General features: G+C 38.3%; 1 protein-coding gene across 4 annotated transcripts in view; it reads left to right on the top strand.

Moving 5' to 3' along the window:
• The first annotated feature begins 2,907 nt into the window (after positions 1-2,907).
• The window catches only part of LOC127461960 (ras-related protein Rab-10-like), a 60,385-nt gene continuing 42,821 nt past the window's right edge, over positions 2,908-20,471 (top strand). For 2 of the 4 annotated variants that reach the window (XM_051770200.1, XM_051770189.1), the window contains exons 1-4: positions 2,908-3,136; positions 9,116-9,176; positions 10,260-10,398; positions 18,365-18,454. In XM_051770200.1, coding sequence (XP_051626160.1) covers positions 2,965-3,136; positions 9,116-9,176; positions 10,260-10,398; positions 18,365-18,454 — 462 coding nt within the window. In that variant the 5' untranslated portion in view covers positions 2,908-2,964. The remainder of the gene's footprint in view (positions 3,137-9,115; positions 9,177-10,259; positions 10,399-18,364; positions 18,455-20,471) is intronic. The other 2 variants (XM_051770178.1, XM_051770211.1) reach the window with 2 other exon arrangements.

The following is a 20,471-nucleotide window of genomic DNA, read 5'->3' as shown; positions in this document are numbered from 1 at the left end:
GCAGTTATTTCTCAACTGAACATTTCAGATAAGAAGCAAAAATGTAAGAATCACATCTATGAGAGAAACCATAACAATTTACAAATATTGAATAAAAATACATGTTATGTTTTAATAACTTAACATTTTATAAAACTAAATTATAATAAATCTAGTAATTTTTCCATGTGAAAATTAAAAAGTCTCCCACTAAAATGCTTTCTAAAATGTCATTATTATTAGTAGTAATAATAATAATATTTTTGAAAAGATAGAGTCAAAGAAATGGTAGTGAGCAATCAAAAAAGCTGAATGAGAAGCAAATACATCCTTTTCCAAAGATATTTTAATAAATATCATGGAAACTTTGTTTTGTGCTTTGCACTGATTGTGTTGTAGCCGCAGTCATTCTTTTCAAGTCATTAGTTTCATTAAACTAACTCTACTTAGGATCAGCTCTATAAGTACAGTAACATCATATAGTTTACAAAGATCTGGAACCTTTTAAAACACATATTTAAAAAAAAAATTAGTGCATTGAATGGTAGCTTTTCAAGGAGCTAACTTTTAAATGGTTTTAGTCAGTGGTAAGAGATGGAAAGACTGTCCCCTTGTGGATAGGAATATGAGGAAAAGTGATACTGTAACTCGCTGATAGCAGCAGCAGTAACCTCAGGCATTTGGAGTCTTCATTAAGAAATTGGCTAGAATCCTGCCTTGCACATTGTTCATAAATCAACACTCAAAAGTACAAAATGCTATGAAAAGCCTTTTAATTTAAATTGGTTGGCCTGACAAACAGCAGAGGGTACAGACTGAGCTAATGTAGCATCCTTGTTAACACTATCATTCCAGGCTAATACCTAAATCTAACTACTGCAGGCAGCTGCAGTGTGGCCTGCATTTAAGAAAGCTTTTTTGAGAACAGCTTCAGAGCAGACAATGGGAGAAAGCTCCACAATAAAGACAAACCCTTACGGTATATCTATAAACCAGTGTGCTACCCACACACATGCATCTGTCAAAACCTGTGCTACAGCATCCATCTACAGGGCAAAGCACCATTGTCCTCTCTTCTGAGTTGCACTGACAGAGGGACTGGAGGAGGATTGGTTCATGGCCAGTTGAAAACCCTCTCCCCTGCCTGCAGATGTTAGATTATCTGTCAGCGCTACAGATTCCCCACACACATTGTCATATCTGACCCACAAGAACTACCAGAACATGCCAGCACCCCATCATCTCTCAGGTCTGGGTTAATCAAGGGCAGCTTCAAATTTCTGCACAGGGAAGCAGAACTTCATGGGGCTTCCGAGAACTTAATTGGGCTGCTGAGATAGTGGGGGATGTTTCTTATAGGAAGTGTTCTGTTTTATGAAGTCTAGTCCTTCCCTAATGCAGGCAGTTGCAGCCACCCTAACACGTTATCTTGTTTTGCCTTTATTAAGAATTCTCTTCCAATTACTTCAATTGCAAGAATTTTTTGAACTATCATTAGAAACCTCACAAATTTTAGCTTGGCCATATTGACAATCGGTGTATATCTATTCACTATATTATCCTTTTGTTTAAGCAGCTTTTTTTAACACCCTTGGCAGAGAGTAATCATATTTCCTCTTAGCCTTTGCTTTGTCCAAATAAGCAAGGCACATGACTGCAACTTTATTGTACAGGCCAGGCTCCCCAAATGCCTTCATAATGTGTTGTGTCACCTGAAAGTGTACTGTGGGCTCAACTTCTTCCACCAGCAGTCACTCAAGAGTGTACTCAGTCTCATCAGTACAAAATCTTACTCTGTTCCTAATGGAAACACTTTGACTGATGTCTCCTTTGCTAATATTGGTTCTTTACAGTCACATCTCAGAGGTCACTCCTTAAAAGCCTAGCTAACTCAGTAGCTGATTTTATCTGTCATTTCCTACTGATTGTAGCAGAAATTCTCATTCTTCCAGCAATGATTGAGAAACAGGTTGCTGGCACCCTTTGAAGACTTTATACCGAAAAAGTCCTGAAGGTTTGTGGCTAACCAGTACGATACTGGAAAGCTGAGGTGCAGGTTGGTGTACAGGGTGAAGGGAAGATAGGCCTGAAATAATATTTGGCCTTTGATAGGAGAACATTTGTGGAGTCACCATCCCTGGAAGTGTTCAAGAGACATCTGCATCTGGCACTGGGTGATATGGTTTAGGGGTTACAGTGGTAGTGCTGGATGACAGATTTGGTCTTAAAGGTCTCTTCCAACCTTCATGATTCTAAAATGAATTCTGCTAGGTGGAGCTCACTGAGTCACAAATTGTCCTCCACAAAAAGCGAGTATGTCACATCTACTACTCTGTGACACACGAACAGACCAAGGAGTTACTCAAAAGGTCGAAGATGACAATATAAAAACCCATGGTGAGTAATTGCAGGCCTAGATAGAAACAAGTATTTGCAAACTTATATTAGCACTTGTCATTCAGATATATCCCATTCCTAAATTCATAGCACTGGGTGAGTGCACACTGACAAATGGCCAAGGGCATTATAATTTGGACAATGTGGGATTCTGGTAAAAACATCCAGACATACATGCAGCAAGTCTACACTGTGGGTACAGATTTTTTATGTTTTGGTTTTTTGGATGTTAAAGGTCGCTTTGACTGCCAGATGAGAACAAACTAAAAGTGAAAAAGAGGAAATTCTTAAAACCTCTTTCCTCTATCTCTGTCTTTAACGCTAGGAATCAATGAGAAACCAAACTGTTTATTTCTGTACTTCATGGGGGAAGCGTCATGGGGGTTGTGAAAGTTCCCTCTTTCCTTCCCGGTGAAGAAACTTCATGGGGGGGGGGGGGAAAGCTCGTTTTTGCATAATTTCATAACCCTAGTTGTGGGCAGCGGCTGAGGCGCAGCCTCTGGAGCCTCCCTGCCCTCTCCCGCCCCGTCCCGCCCCGTCCTGTCCCCCCCCGGCACGGCCCGGCCCGGCCGGCACTCGGCGCCCGCCATGGCGGGGCCGAGGAAGGGGCCGGGCGGTGCGGAGGAGCCGCCGCCGCTGCTGGTGAAAATCGTGATGGCCGGAGAGTCCTGCGTGGGGAAGACCTCTATCGTGCGGCGGTACACGGAGCCCGATTCGCCGCCCACCGGCACTCCCGCCACCTCCTACTTGGCCACGATCGGTGAGTGACCGCTCCGTGTGCCGCCGCCCGCCACGCTCCCTCGCCTTGCCCTCTCCTCCCCGGGTGCCCGCGGCTCACACACGGCCGGACGGGCGCTGTCAGCGCGGCGCTGCCGGTCTGGGAGGTGTCAGATCTCCCTCTGCTGAGCTCTGCGCGTGTCCAGCCGCGTCCAGCAACTTAAACCTTTGCCAGCGTGTCGGGACATGTGTCACCCGGAGCCACTGCAGAGTGCTGGCCTGTTACACTGGCCTTGCTGTTCATCCGGGCTTTGGGAACCTACTCCCATTTTAAATTTACGAAGACAACTTGTTCTTACTGTTTCTATGGCCCACGGAGGCCCTGCTGCTGTACAGTGGTGTGCGTGCATAGAAAGCCGTACAGAATCACAGAATCAATGAGGTTGGAAAAGGCACTCTGAGATCGTCAAACCCAACCTGTGACTGAACACCGCCATGTCAACTAGTCCATGGCATTAAGTGCCATGTCCAGTCTTCCCTTAAACAGCTCCAGGGATGATGACTCCACCACCTCCCTGAGCAGTCCATTGCAATGTCTAATCACCCTTTCTGTCCAATCTAAACCTTCCCTGGTACAGCTTAAGGCTATATCCTCTTGTCCTGTCACTTGTTGCCTGGGAGAAGAGGCCGACCCTGACCTGGCTACAATCCTCCTTTCAGATACCAACCTCAAAGAAATGTCAGATGCCAGTAAAATGCCCAGTTCCTCAATCTTTCAGGCTAGAAAGGGATTTAACTTTTCACTAATAATTTTAATGGTATAAAGTCAAAATATGTACTACTGTAGGTAGCTGCATGCATGGTGATTAAAGAAGAGTCATTGATATGATGGAACTAATTAGGCCTTGCCAGACCATGTCCATTCTGTGCTGTACCACCACGCTGCCTCCCCCAGCACCACTGCAGATGGGTGATGATGGGGAACTTCCCACTGCCTTGGTGTCCCAGCCCCACAAGCTGACTGTCCACATGCTGAAACCTGTGTCATCAGCAGGCAAACGTGTTATGTGTGTGCAGTGATTTGATTTGCTGTGGAGATTTTCCCAATTTTTGCCTGGGAAATTTTCATTTATAAAAGTGTGTGTGTATGAGGTTTTTGTTTTTTATTTTTATTTTCTTTGCTCTTGAAGAGAAGATTAAAGTATGCCAGGAAATTGTGTATTCCTGCATTTGGAATATGCATGGCTCTTTTAAACATTTTTCAGTCTGGGAGGAGTTGGCTTATCTGAATTAAATAACAGATAGTAGCTGTGGCAGTAGTTGGTCCAGGAAATACTTAATGTACGTGATATGACTTGACCTGCCCTCATGAGAACAGCTGAACTTAAACCACTTTTTATTTTCTTGTCCATTCTTGCAAAACAGTCTCTGAAACCATCATGAACAAGGAGGGAAGAACAGAACTAACAATGAAGTTGGGAAATAGATCCTAATAACAGGCAACTTGTTGCCAGGCTTAGTAAGGAACTCCAAAGAATGGCCATGAAAATAAACATCAGCTTTGTTGATGTGTTTTATACTGGGACAGAGATTCCTGACCATGAGGTTATTATTTTGAGATACAATTTCTTTTACTCCTAATTCAGTTCCCTGCAGACTCAAAACCTTTTCTAAAGTGATGATAATAATATGGTTTCCAAGTTATAACTTAAACTATTTGAAGGAATGGTGAAGATAATATGAGGTTTTGTGACAATTATGGACTGAGATTACCTCTGTTAGTTTTATTACTGACACCTACTATTGAGAGATTTAAAAACTGTTTATGAAAATGAATCATCCAGATGTGGTTTTTGTTACCTGAATATGTGAAGTTATTTGTGAAATACTCTATTTCATTTAATTCCATTTTAACAGGTGTATTAGAGCTTAGACTTTTAAAGCAATTGGGATTGTGAATGATGTCTTCCAAAAGAATGATATTGGAAGTGAAAGTTTCTTTTTTCATGTAGACAGCTACAATGGAGAGGAAGCCCTATAGGTTGTGGCTCCTAATGTTGTAAAGGAAGAAGACACAATACAATGTTTTCTCAGTTCCTGAGGTCTTTTCCTTCATTGTTGACACTGTCAAAACAAGTAACTGTTTTTATCTGGCTGCCTGTTTCATACAAGCTCAGCCAAATGATCCCTTTCTGTTGTGCAGCCTATTAAATGCTCATCTGCTGTTAACTGATTTTTCACCTTACCTGTCCAGGTGAAGCGTGATTTGAGTAGAGGGGAGGTTATCCCAGCCGTGCAGTGTTGCAGCCTTCTGAGTTCCCTGACAAATTCATGTGCCCCCACCTTCCTTAGTGGCAAAGGGTCATACGCACAGAAGTTAAAAGGTTGTTGAAAGTCTCATTTCTGTGTCATCATTAATCAGAGATTTGTGTTACTAGGAAAAATTCTAGTGTTATTGCAGGGGAAAAAAGCAACCAAACGTTTTATAATAGGACTCAGTAGTAGCGATCTTTTCTAAAATTATGAGAAAAGGCAAAAAATGCATTCACAGTAAATTTTCATTGAAAAATTTTAATGCATCACTTAAACACTCAAGGCTGGGTGCCCTTCCTCCTCTTCAATTACATAGTTCGGATAAATTATAAGCACTTATAGTTTTCTAATTAAACTTGTATGCATCATAAGGCGGATGCATTGTATTATGAATAGACTATAAAGAATAAATGTTTTTGTTTAAACAATGGCATTGCATATAAAGCCATAGAGAAACTTTATGAACAAAAAAACCCCTTCTCTACCAGTGAACAGAATTGTGATCTCATGGACTGTGAGGTTATTTTGCTGTATTAATGGTTGCTGTGGTCCTGCAGCCCACGTTTTCTTTGAGAAACATTTCTGCAGAGCTCTGAGTCCTCTCAGATCTGTCATAGTTGAAAGTGGTACAACTTCAGCATTAGGATCAAAAAGTCTGTGTAGATGCCCTGATACTTACTTTAGAAGGAAATAAAGTAGAGCTAATCAGCAAAAATGAACCATAGTGAAGGTATGTGTTAACACCATCGGTAGCAATCCACATCTTAATTACTTTTTGTCTTTTTTTTTAACAAAACTGGATTTTTTGTCACTGTTACTTTTCTGTCCAACCATCTTATCCTATGAGTTGCTTTTCTTAGCAAACCAGCAATTATCATTACTTGAGACCACTCAGATACCACACCACTTCAGATGTTTCTTGACATGTACAGGAAAACAGCCTGATACAAGTAGTAGACCAACAACTAATAGGGGTTAAGTATGGGTAGAAGTGACACAGTGGAAATTCAGCCCACAACATCTCACTGGGTGCTTGCCCAGTTTGGGCACAGGAGCTGATAGCAACTGTTTCCCTATTTCTGGAGTTGAAGACAATGTAAGTGGGCATTCACCATCCTCTGCCCATGTTTTTGCTGTTGCATCCTGCTAAGCTGCTCAAACTTGCATTTTCTCTGGATAGACATATTTTTTGAGCATTTTCTATCAGGAACTCACCAGCTCTGTTGGAGTGAAAAGTGTGTTGTCATTTCTAGGCCAACTGCAAAAGACCTCTTTGAAGAGGACTTTTGCAGATGGCCAAAGCCTATTTTATAGATACTGAGGGAAGAGAGGGGCATTTCACAGCTGAATTACCCTGACTTACTGACTATTTCTGTGCGTTTTGGACCTAATTGTCTATAAGGTGCATCAGTCCTAATATGTGAATATTTGATCTTTGGAATACAAAGAAAAGAAATTAATTTCATGGCTATAAAACTTGGAAATAACAACTAGAATTTGAACTTGCACCCAGCATACCCCCTCTTGGTTTCATTTGACAGCCTAAAAGAACCAAGTACAAGCTGTTGCATTCCAATAACATTTATCTCCAGAGCTGTAATCAATGCTCGCTTTGTTATGTTGATCATGTTGTACAACACTTAGGCCTAAAAGCATCTGAAATCTGTGAGCTGTCTTTGGCATTGTGGTTCTCATTTTTCTTTTCTGTCTTTGCAATTTGCTAAGTTTGCTGGAAATTTCATATACAGACATGAACAATTCATGCATGCAGAACATATTGACTTCTGTTTTTCACTAACATTCATTGACCTTTTAGGTCAATAAATTTTGAAGTTGACTTAAGAAGTCAATACCCCTGATTTTAATTTAGATTAAGTTTTAGTCTGATTCAGCATTCTGCTTCCCTTTTTATAAATAAATAAATAAAAAAGCTTATAGCAATTATTATTAAAATGTATGTCAGCTAAGAACTTTCTCATATAGGTCTGGGAATCCCTGTCTGGTTTACATTTTTTTGCTCTATTCCCAATCCACCATTTGAAAGCGATGTTTCAGCCTCCCAGTGTGTACCCTGTCCCTCTCAACATCAATTGTAGAAAATGATACAGATAATTAAACAAAACCGTGTGAATTTCAGGAGCAAATGTTTTCCATCACGTTGGAATTTCACCTTACATGAGCAAATTTGACTTAAATTACATTTCCATCTGACATTATTAATTCCATCAAGGAAGCTTTGTGTAATACTGATTACAGATACCAATTATACTATTTCATCTTTCCTTTCCATTGAAGCTTCAATGAAAATTCATCAAGTGAAGGACATGATTATCATAATAATTTTTTAAATCTACCTCAACTCCCGTATCACATACACACAAAAAATGTTAATGGCATTGGAATCATGCATGTGAGAGTGTACTTGTCAAAATTTTGTGCACAATACATCTGTCAGTACAAAGGAGGGGAACATTTCCTCTGTTGCATTTTTTAGTTTGCTGACATGGATACTTTGCTTTGATAAATTAATTTGGCAGTCAGGTTCTTACAGAAATCAGTACAGGGGTATTAACTTAAAATTTTTGTGATTTTTCAAACTGTCTAGGTCTTTCAAATGACATTACTACAGGTGAAAAGCCACTCTGATGTAATTTTAAGTAGCTGTAGTTTGATCTTATGGAATTTTGACGATACAGTATGGTCACCTGTTGCAATGCCACCTTAACTTCACTTGATATAATTGACAAAAAAACCTTTGTTGTTTTTCAGTGGGGAAAAAAACTATCAGAGAAATTATCAAATGTTATTTCAAACTTCAGCAATAAAGTAATAGGGAAACAATGGTTAACTCTGAGAAAAGTGCCACTCTAAGATAGCAGCTGATAGCTGGCTGATTGCAGTATTGAAACTAGAATTTTAGCAGCCCATAAATGCAGGTATAGTCTGCTACATTTGGAGTACTAATTTGATAATATAATGAAGGAAAACACCATAAATTATAAGGAAAATAACTTTGAGGAAAGATCTGTAGTCTATGTAGAGACAACATTCTGCACTGATTTCAGATATTAATGCTTGCTTTTAGAATTCTGGATCTGTGATACACTGTGATTTAGGCTGTAGAGACAATCCTCTTCATATTGAATTTAATCCCATGTAAGTTTTGTGTTTGCGTGTAATTAGTACAGCCAGCTCCTATTCCTGTTCATGTAACTCTGGATACTTTTTTTAGGGATTTAGAAATAAGGACAGAAAAATGGTGTGGCACGTGTAATGGCTTTGTAGGCATGTCTGCCTTCCCATTCATAGCTGCCATGCTGTTGAGAATCACCAAGATATTTGCACAACATATTATTGTGCATGGGCCGTGAAACTGCTGCCATGTCACTTGCCTATCCATGGAAATACCTACTTGTAGTTTTAGAGCATCTGCACCTTTGCTTTGGCCTGCCCCTTCATTGCTTGGTATTGGCATTGCTTTGTATTGTATTTGTGCAATGTATTGGCACATAGCTGCTTTGATCATTGAATAATTTCCTTCTACAACTTCCATTTTGAATGTATATGGTTGGCTAGTTATTCTTTGTTTGGTATTGTTCCTTTTCACTTTCTGTTCAAAATTGCACCATAACTAGAGCTAAGAAACACTATTCAAAGGGAATCCATGTTAGTATGAGAAATGTTACCGATTTTCCTTTTTTTCTTTTAGGCATTGATTTTAAAGTAAAGCTAGTAATGTTTAATGACACAAGAGTGAAACTTCAAATATGGTAAGTTTTAATTTGTATCACAAATGAAAGCCAACTAAATTGCATTATGACCTGAAAAATCTCATCTGCTTTTGATCATGTGTCTTCCTGACATGCAGGCGTTCCTACTAGGTCATTTTAAAATTTGAGTTTAGCCTAGAGGAGCACATTTTTTGCAAAAACTAATGTAAATTTAAAATAGGGTTATCCCTGGGTTGCTTTAACAGTAAAACTTGCATCATACAAACAGTGCAGATCTATGATCCATATTAAGTATATTTAATTGTATAGGAACATTGAGGGAAGTGACAAAGCAAAAACATTTTACAGTTCATTACCCATCAGATGCATGTTCAAAAGCATCACCAAGAGAAAGCCACTAAGAGGAGTCTGTGAACATACACTATTTTTTGGTTTGGAGGTTTTACTAAAGAGTATATAGGGCTCCTGACAGCTGTCTCTCCAGGCATCCAGTACTGAATGTTATTTATACTTACCGGTATTTAACTTCTCAAGGAATAAATCTGTACATGAATTACCTGACCATTATTAGATCCACAGTTATTCTGCCTCAAGCTTTAATACAAAAGTATTGGAGGCTTGTTTACATCCTTCTTAAGGCATAATTATGTGTAGGAGTCACTGCATCCCTGTATTTTGTAGACTTTTTCCTGAAACCTATCTTCCATCTAAACCAGCTTACTGTTTGTGTCAGAGTTTACATAGGGCTTGTCAGAATATGGGGATGTCACCTGACTCCTGCAATGCTTGTACTACAGATTTTTTTTATCATCTGGGTTGTACTGATCATAATTATTATGTATATAAAGAAGCAGCGGTGGACTTGACATTACACTCAGACTTCAGCCACTGGTTTGGCTTCCTTAGTAGGGCTGTATTATTCAGAATAAATTTCCAGTGTATTTCTTTTAATGCTGTGTCTCTCATCTGTGTCTTTTCTTGTTCCTTTCACATTAGAGTATATAATTCAAAATTTGGACAATACTCCTTAAAATAAAGTTATTTTTCTTGGAGGTTCTGCAATTTGATCATCTTTTGTTTGTTTGTGTGTGTGTGTGTGTGATTTATTGCAATTTCTTTCAGGGATACTGCTGGCCAGGAACGATTCCATACACTTAGTACTAGCTATTTCCGTGGTGCACAAGGCTTTGTTCTTGTATATGACATCACAAATCTGAAGAGTTTTCAGAGTATAACAATGTGGATGCAAGACATATATGAGGTAAATGTATCTGTCAGTGGTTGATCTCCTAATGAAAGTAATTAATGTGTTGTTTTAAATGACTGCATGAGATCTATTCTTGTTTCTGTGTTTATAACCAGAATTTCTTGTATTTAACTAAGCACACAGTATGATAGTAGAATTACTGTCATCTGAAACTGGAACAGAATGTATATTATCCAGGACAAGCCCATGGTGATGCAGGAATGTTTTTTGAAGTACTTGTAAAACATAGCTTCCAATTCAGGTTTGTGCATGCTGAGTTATGATGCTTTTGTCACTGGTGTGGCTACACATAAGTCAATCTCCATGAGCTCATCCTAGGATTTTAATTGGTTTCTGTATGAAAATTCCATATCACAGCCAATTATTTCCCTTTTCTATTTTCGTTACTTTAGTGTAATTACCTCATCCCAAAATCAAAGGAATTAAACATCCTCTTTGTCCTTGCTGGATATTCCTTGAGAGGATGGTTTCAAGAGGGAGGAATTGGGGTGGGAAGCTGTTTGTTTAGCTCAGCTGCTTGTATTGCTGCAGCCAGAAACACGTGCTTTCATGTAAAATAGGAAGTGATTCAACAACACATGGCTGCCAGACAGGGAGTGTGTTCCCACCTCTGTGCTCCTAAACATTGGCTCCCACTGTGCTGCTTTTGGAGCTTGTCAAGAGTCCTCTGTGGTTCACTCTGACTTTCTAATGCAGTAGAAAACTAACAGAAAAAAAAAGTTGGATGTTTTTTCTGCTCCATCAGTGAGTTTAAGAGGCTAATAGAATGGTCTGACACTTATTGGAGTTGGTGCAAGGTAAATAGGTAGGAGCAGGAAGGCAAAGAAAGAAGAATGTATGGGAACAATGTGAAGGGAGGAACCAGGGAGGGAGGAGTGGGCAAGCCCTTAGACATAAGATCATTCAGCTGCCTGTAACCCTGTATTCCAAGTCTTTATTGCTAGGTCTCTCTTGTTCTGTTCTCTGTTAGATGAGGCAGGTCAGTTTTAGAATAGTTCAGCTGTAAGGGACCCTTAGTGACCATCCAGCTGCCTGGCCACTTCAGGGCTGACCAAAAGTTAAAGCACGTTATTAAGGGCATTGTCCAAATGCCTCTTTACTCGGCTTGGGGAGTCAACCATCTCCCTAGGAAGCCTGTTCCAATGTTTGACCACCCTCTCAGTAAAGAAATGCTTTCTAATGTCCAGTCTGAATCTCCCAGGCACAACTTTGAGCCATTCCTACATGTCCTGTCTCTCGATGCCAGGGAGGAGGAATCAGCACCATTCCCTTTACTTCCCCTCCTCAGGGGGTGGTAGAGAGCAATGAGATTGCCCCTAAGCAGTAGCATGGCAGTCTGTAGTTAGCACAGTTGTGTAAGTTAGTATGCTTGTGTAAGAATCCAAGCAAGGTAGTGCTTCAGGCAGTTTTTTTAATGCTCTTATGATTTGGTGGGAATATGTCATGATGGAGAGTTAATCTTCGGAAAGTGGGCTTGAAGTAAAACCATCAAACACATCATTTTCTCTCTTCACAGCTTGAGTATACAGCTGAATTAATGGACTACATGTGGTCATATATCCAATAATACATACATAGGGTATCTTATACTCTTGGTAAAACATTACATTTACATTATCTCATTATTAACAACATTACCATGGTGACCTAGTACATCATTATCCTTGACCTTAGAGCCGTCTTAAAAGTCCTAGTGGCAACAGAACCTAATGCAGTAATGTGTTACTGAAGGAGATTTGATGACACAATATTCTTGCTGGTTTGTCTGCACACACTTCAAATTAAGACATCTGTTTTATTATTTTGTTAAGAAAAGCACATGCCCTTATGTATTATGGGCAAATAAAAGCCACGCCTATATATGCCACTGGTGGTACAGTTTCATGGTTAACAAAGATTTAACTCAGCACACAGTAGAATAGTATGTTTGCTGTAATCTGAAGCTGAAAATATAGATTATCCATATATATCCATTAATATCTATCTATCTATGCATGTATCTATATATCTGAGCATACAAATTTCTCTATAAAATTCTGGTCTTTATTCACACTGGCTCCGAAGGGGTCATTTTGTCCTGTCATCTTTAATTAGATCAACAGGGTGATTGATTCAGTGGGCTACAATTCACAACCATAAACAGCAAGAAAGTTTCAGGACTGTGTGGCCAGGGTGGAGGGAAGTATGAGACTAGCACCTGTAGCCACCGTGCAGGCTTAGATCTGCTTAAGTCAGTCAGGAAATGACACCTGCAGAAGCCTGCTTTCTGTTTGTGACACTTCAGAGCTTCCGTGTAAATGTAGTCAAGCTATATAGACTGTTTAATCTTAACCCCCGAAGGTCCTTTGTTAGTTTAAAATTTAAAAAATCGAAGAATACTCAATCTAAACCAATTTTTAGGAATGTAAATTGCATGATTGATTGTACCAATCTCAGAACTAGCAATTAGTGTTGTAATAGAGCTAGATAATAATAAAAAATTTAATTTAGTCCTAGTGGGATATCAATTTCTGAAGCATCTTGGTAGAAATATATGGAGCCATTCATTGCAAAAGAAGTGTTTTTAAGCAATAACTGTTCAAAACCAGGGCATTTCATGAAAATTAATTACTTCCTGGAGGTCGGTGACATTCCCTGCATTTGCTTTGGTCTGTGAATGCAAACCAGTATTTAATTCCCTACAAATGCCCAGAATCAAAGTGGCTATTGCTACAGCACCCTTTGAAATATGCAAGCATAGAAAAAATAAGTAAGTTTTAAAAAGGAAAACAGATAGAATACAGACTTCATGAAATACCAGACTAAAAGGTAGTGTAAAGCTTGCACCTGAACCAATCAAACAGGAACTTTTGAGACAATTCAGTTATTACATTATACTCTCATGTTTTAATTCTTTACACATAAAAATTTTAAACAAAGTTTTTAAAAAATCTGTTCAATGTACTAAGCCATTTTTACAACAGTTGAAAATAACAATCTAAGCAATTTAGCATTCTTAAGAAGTCCATTGATTTTATAAAAACTGGCCAGTCAGTGCAATTACAGTCAGATTGCCAGTAATGTTCTTATTATATTTCAGTTATTTGAAATGTGGAATACAGCAAATTTCCTATTAAAAATGAATTACTGTTCAAGGAAGTTCAAGACAGAAATATGTTGCCATATCTGTATTGCTGTAAAATTTATATTCAGAACAAGAGGAAAGTAAGTAACATGACTGTACTTAAAAATCTTAGTAGAAAAATATACTCACCCGCAGATTAATATCTTAGGGCATTATTGGCAAATACAGTACAGGTATATTGGATTTGTAATGCACTCATTAGGACCATGATAATTGCAGGAAAATTACTTTGAATCTGAAACCATTCTTTGTTCATAGGATTGCAGGTTATGTGCAATTTATTAAAGTGTTCCTCTTGTCTTCTGACATGGCTTTTAGCTGTTGTATGTACCTGTTCTGAAAGGCTGATTCTGCTTAGCCTTTAAAAATTAAGTACAAGCAGCTGTGTACCAAATCCATTTGCAGAAAGCATTTCTTTCTAGGAATTTTTGAACAAGATTCCAACTAACATTGGCAAAAACTTCCTCACAGTAGAGTGGTCAAATGCTCAAACAGGTGCCCAAGAGAGGAACTCTTAAAGGACACACTTAAAATGCCCTTCAACAGGGCCTTGAGCAACCTGACCTGACTTTGAAGTTGGCCCATCTTCAAGCAGGGGATTAGACCAAATGACTTCCAGAAGTCCTTGCCAACCTAAATCACTAATGGAATACATTAGCTTTCTATTTTTCCCACCTGAAGAAGTGACCCCTTGACCAGTATATAAACTGTATGGGTGTGTTGTGTTGCTGACATTTTCGCATATTACCCTCTTTTGGTTCAGTTTATCTGGTGCATCTGGGAGACTGGACTGTCTTTCGGTGTTTCTGCATCACACTTAAATAAAAGCAGCACAGCAAATTGCTGTACAAATGTAAATTAGGTTGACTTCAAGGTCTTCTGAGTTTTTCTTCCTCAGGAGGGAAAGCTTGATGTCAAAAGATTTAATAGTTCCAGTTTGTAGATGGGATTGTTGTTATGGCTCTGATTAGAACTTAAAATTCTTGTTCTTGTCATTTTACTAAATTAGTTTATCTGTAATCCCAGGTTGGTTTTGGGATAAATTGGTTTATATTTACTGCAGTCTAGGTTTGCTTGTAGGCAAACAAATTTTATTATTTGTTTATTTCCACTGAAGTCCTGGAAACCAGGTATTTGTAACTGAGGTCGTAAGATGACACTTAGAAAAATATATAGAAAGAGACATGTATGGGAATCATAATGTGAACATTGTCCATGTGATACTGTCAAAGAGACTGTGAGGGCAATCTGTTACTGATAAATAGCTCTTCAGTATTACAAAGGGTAAGTTTCTACTGTCATTGTCTAGTGAGTAAGAAGAGGAAACTTCCCAGCTTTAAGACCTTCTCCAGCCCCGCCTTCATCTTGCAGTTTGACCATGTGCATCTTTGTGAGATGTGAAAAATTATATTAATACTACATTTCTTCCTCATATACAAACTAATTGAGTATTCCCATAGTGTATTTATCACGTATGGGTTCTTGGTTTGACTATTTGGACTTACAAACTTCTGTTCCCTTTTCAAACTGTCATCAGTGAGTATCAAAATCATGCAGCCCTTCATGACTACACCCTGGAAGTGTGGTGGAGGGACAAGGTGGTGTTTCTGGAGGATGTATTGCTGGATAGATTGGTTCATACAACAAGGAGTCTGGGTGAGCTTGTAAACATCACGGTCAGTTTGCTGCAGGGGAGGTTGAGGCTGACCATTCATGGTCGGGTCTGTGCTCACCATTTAAGAAGTGAAAGTATCATTTCTTCCAATAACCTGTAAGTACAGATGTGGTGTAGTTCTCTTACAGTAAGGGAGTCTGCTGCTTTTCATACTCACATAAATTCAGAGCACTTCTGGAAAACAAGAACTGCAGAAAAAAAAGACCTAATATTTGAAAAGAAGAAAAAACAAATTACATACAAAGGGGATGAGCAAGATATTTTCCCTTTTGCATTTTTTATTTCTGTTAATAGCCATGTAGTCAGGCAGTGGTTTGTGTATGTGTTTGGTTGAGTGCCCAGGCTGGGTGAACATTAAGCAGGAGGGTGGAGGGCATGGGTGGGTGTCCCCTGTCAGTAGGTCGCTAAAGAGGCCGTGGTGCTGTGGTGCAAATGTCCAGTGTTCCGGACCTGGTACGTGGCAGAGCTGGGTTTGAGGCTCTGCCGCTGCTCCCTCCCGTGGCCACTGCTCGGAGCAGCCTGACTCCTGCTGCCACCAGATTTAGCTGCCTGGGAACCCAGCAAAAGAAAAGCCCTTTTGCCAAAACCTGGTGACTCCAAGCTTTGCCAAACACTTCAGAAAACTTGGTTAGTCTCAATAAATCTCTTGACTCCAATTTTTTGAGAGAAATATAGTGCTCATGTTTTCCTTTTCAAGATAAAATAGTATAGGTTTTCTACCTATAGTTCAGGTTATTTTATTTTAAGCGTCAATAAAATGTAAACTTTGAAATATTAAAACCTGAGGGAAAACTGAGAGATTGAACCAAAAATCTGGCATTTTTGACATACCAAAGCAAAACTTTTTTTTAATCTTCACCAAAAAAAATTTTTTTTGCCTTGATGAAATGGATGAAATTTTTAATAATACTTCTCCATGATGTGGGGGAAAAAAATATTTCCTGAGTCTATGAGCTTACTCAGTGCTGACTTGCATAGCATTTTAACAACAGTAAAATAACCATCGTCTTTCAGATTTTGCATTTGAAAAGCTTATTCTCTAGCTATAAATAACAGAGTATGAAAATACAATGTAAGCTTTTGGAAGCACTGAAGAGCCATATTTTTGGCCAGTTCAAATCAGTGTACCCTTGCAGTTTTTATGCCAGCTGAGCACATGGTCAAACTTCTGCCTCGTCATATTGACTTAATTTTTTAAGTCTTCATCTACATAATCAGTTTTCAGAATCTAAAATGGACATCAGTTTAGTGTATAATCTTCATTTTTCTAAATACAAGAAACTACAAGGCATCATCTTTAAAAAAGGAGTACTTTGAGTGCTTTGATGGAGGATCCAGACAAAGTGAAAATACATTAATACATTATATTGATATAGATTTAATAGTAATTTGCAGAAATAAATACTGATTGGTAATACTGATAAATACTTACTGAAAGGCCTGGTACCTCTAACTTCTTTAAAATTTTCTTATTGTTTGAAGCTCTTTAGAAAAAACATTCCTACTGCAAAAATTTGTGCTGTTTATACTGAAATAAAGTTGCAGAATGAATTCAGTGGTTTTGTTTGTGCAGTATGCAAGTATTTGCCTTTGACCTTTAGAGTAAAGTTAAATGTCTCTTATAATACGTTCATCAACATCAACAACTTCTTCCAAATGAAAAGTTGATTATGTGATGAGATTAAGTTGTCTATTTACCCTGTTTTGGGACTGATATATGTGATTTTATGTAGGAGAGCCATTGACCTTAATGAGTGAATCTCCAGTGCATTCTGAAATAGACAACATTTTGATCTGTTAGTCCAGGTTAGATTGATTTGCAACTTTAGGCCTGTACTTCCTAGTCTTATGTTAAGTTTACTTCATTTTAATACTACATTATCTTGAACATCAAGTCTGGGTATGAAATAAGTTTAGCTTAGGAGAATGGGTTAAAAAAATGGAATAGTGTTCCTTAATAATAAATTGTGCCTACTGCTATACTCTTCAAATGAGGCAACTTAGTTGTAAAAGTACAAATAGACTAAAAATAATGATTTTCTCATCCTTTTCTGAATAGAGGTTTTTCTCTGCATTTCTCTGAAGGGAAGGGCATGCATGCGTATGTGTGTGAGCTCTCAGCAAGATGATTCTGACTGATTCTGCACTATGGCAAAGTTATAGAAATTAAGATGGTGACAGAGATCAGAGAGAGATGTGCAGCCTGAGACCAGGCTTTTTGAGTCATTGAAGAAGCTGTGTGAGCATGTACCTCCAGAATAAAAGCCATGGCAATCAGACCACGTTTGCTTCAATTGTCTCTACAGTGAGACCCTCAGCTTCCTCCATTCAAGGACCAAAAGTGGTTTTAAATATGACTTTCACAACAAATGTCAGTTTTCAAATTCCACATTCTGTTGCAGAGCTGTTCCCTTTTCTTGTCATTATTCCAGTCATGCATAGTTACAATAGCTTATCTTAAAATAACACTGATGTAAAGAACCCAGTGCTTTTCACAGTCATCATGCAGGTGAGTGGATTAGAGGAATGAAGGATGGAGACAAGGTCAAAAAGGTAGATTTTTCTTCCTTTTGGGATCAATGAGGTTTTTAAATTTTACTTCATTAAAAATCTATTGCCTTCTTCCTAGTATCTTGGAATAATCAGACTTTTATGTTGAGTTTGAACACTTTGAATGTAATTTTACTGTCTGTGTGCAAAAGTGAAGTACAGAGAGGTGCTCTTTCAGGTGCAGCAAATTCCTTCCTTTTTACTTGTGAGTGCTGGATGTAGACCGGAGTCATATGCTAATCCATGGATCTATTACTTTAGGGAGGGAAGTGTCTGTGAATTCAGGGCATTTCCACTCACTTTAAAGCCTCAAGATGGAGCACTCATCAGAAGATGGTGCCCATGCACCATATACTTTATATCTTATGAAAGGGGTTGGAAATTATACATGGCACTTCTAAGTAGCTTTTTTCTGCTCTTTGCATTCTTGCTGTTTCATTCCTAATCCCAGTAACTGATGGAAAATATTTCCACATATGAAGGTCAGGACAGAATTTAGCCTTTACTTTCAAGGAAGTGAAGTGCTGAGAGTTCGTGTGAGCTGAAGGTGAAGGACTTTTGTTGTTTGCTTTTTTCTTACTTGACATTTATTAATGCTGGTTCTCTTTTAGAAAGCAGGTGATGAAGTGGACGTAATACTGTTGGGCAACAAGTGTGATAAGGAGTCAGAACGTGTAGTTCCAAAACAGAAAGGAGAAAAGGTATCATTGATACTTTCTTTGGGCTCTCCTGAGTATCTTAGTATGTCACTGTGAGCTGTTAAACTGGAAATGGTGAAAAGCTCCTGAATCCCAAAAATTCTACTAGGGATTGCTCCAGAAGAACACTTGAGGAGTCCTGGAGTGTTGGGGACTTTTTTAACATATGAGTAGAAACACATTAAGTAATTCCTAGATGGTCTCTTTAGAATACACTTTTAAAAGTTCGAATGCACTTTAAAAGTTTTAGGTGCTACAATAGAAATCTTTAATATAGAGTCTGCATTTTCAGAATACTGTTGTAATATGAAATACTAGAATGTAATACATTCTGCATAATTTTTCTGGTACCACCCATTGATAATCTTTTTGCTAAAATCTCACTATAAGGAACTATTCTGACAGCCTATGCAAAGTGATCTGCATTCTTTATGAACAGCCCTAAATAAGACTGGACAGGTACTGAACATCCAGCTCCCTAACTGTGTGTGTGTGGTACGGCTGAGACTACAGTATAGTTTATACCTGCTGACCACGGTTAGGGGAAGAACTGTTATTAAGCGGGGAGTACTGTTTTAAAGGCAGTGACAATTTATTGCCACTGAGAACCAGTGAGGAAATTCAGAAGCCATGCTATGTATGACAGAAGAAATTTTGATAATAACTAAATATTGCAGGAGAGCATGGCCTATATACCAGTTAGTTTTGTTACTGCATACTGTATGGATCTGTTGTCTGGAACTTGGAATTAGCCCTCCTTTTTATGCTTTCAGGCATGGTGAGTCAGGCAGGATGTTCAAAGAAAAACACACTGATGATATCTTGCCAATTATATAAGCCCAGATTTGGGAACTTTAAAAAAATAACATCACCTTTTTGACAGCATACAATCTTGCAAGTTCATTTTTTGTATGGAAGGTGCTTTCAATGTTAATGTACCATAACTGTTTACAAGGAATAAGGTTGCTGAAAAACACATATGTACTCTCATACAAAGAATGTACTGTCAGAAATCTAAAGAATCACTGGATGCGTGTGCACAAGAGGGCAGTAGTAGGGTTTTGCATATGGTATTAAGTGTGACATTTTCTGACTTCTGTGTTCTTAACCATGCAATCAAAATTTCTCTTAATAATGTATTTTTTTCAGAAACAAATCATTACCTCCTCCCCAGTGAGTCTACTTGCTAGATTTCCCCTGTGTTTTTAGGCAAGGCAACTCTTCAGTTATACTATTTCTTCTTTTTAATGTGATTTACAAGTGCTAAAGCATCTGACTGAACATGCTGGAGAAATAGTCCATTAGCAGAGAGAGAGCTAGTAATTTTCTTCTCACTCCAAAGAAGAAAATATCCTTATTAGGAGGGGAAAACAGTTTGATACTAAGATTGACACATAATAATTCATACTTAGGTATTTCATATTACCGTGAGAGTATGAGTTGTAAGTATTGTTCTGCTCAGTCTCTTGCAGAGAAGACCCTAGGTTCCCTGGGAATCTTGTCATCTATGTTGTATGTCACTTCCTAGACTAATTTAATGCTGCGAATTTTTTAGTTACTCTCTTTTGTAATTATATAATTTCAATCACTCAGAAATTGATGTATTTAATTTTAACATTATCAAGTATAATTTTCTTGTATTAATTGCTTCTTATTCACTTTGACAAAAGTTTTAACTCAAGGTTCTTGGGCTCCTCTGTTCACCCCCCCCCAAATATAATTTTCTTTTTCACTGAAAAATAAAAATGTTGAAGGTTGGTAGAATGTGGCACTAACAGAAAAAGCCAAGTAAAATTTTCTACCCTTTTTTTTTTTGCTTTTGCTGTCTTCATAGCTGAAGCTGATTTATAACTTTGAAGCTGATTTTACATGTACAATACAAATTTTAAAAAAATATTCTGCACAGCTCTAGGAATATTTCAGCCACATCTCTCTGATTCAACACTAAGAAATCATAGCAGCCCTTTGCTGGGAAGTAGTATATTTTGAGTTAAAGGAACAATTGGAATTAATTTTCATC

The sequence above is a fragment of the Manacus candei genome, unplaced genomic scaffold (genome assembly GCF_025592945.1).
Source record: "Manacus candei isolate 608988 ecotype Guabito, Panama unplaced genomic scaffold, ASM2559294v1 h1tg000008l, whole genome shotgun sequence".
Lineage (NCBI taxonomy): Eukaryota > Metazoa > Chordata > Aves > Passeriformes > Pipridae > Manacus > Manacus candei.
Note: the sequence above shows the minus strand (reverse complement) of the source record. Positions and strands in the feature narration are given on the sequence as shown.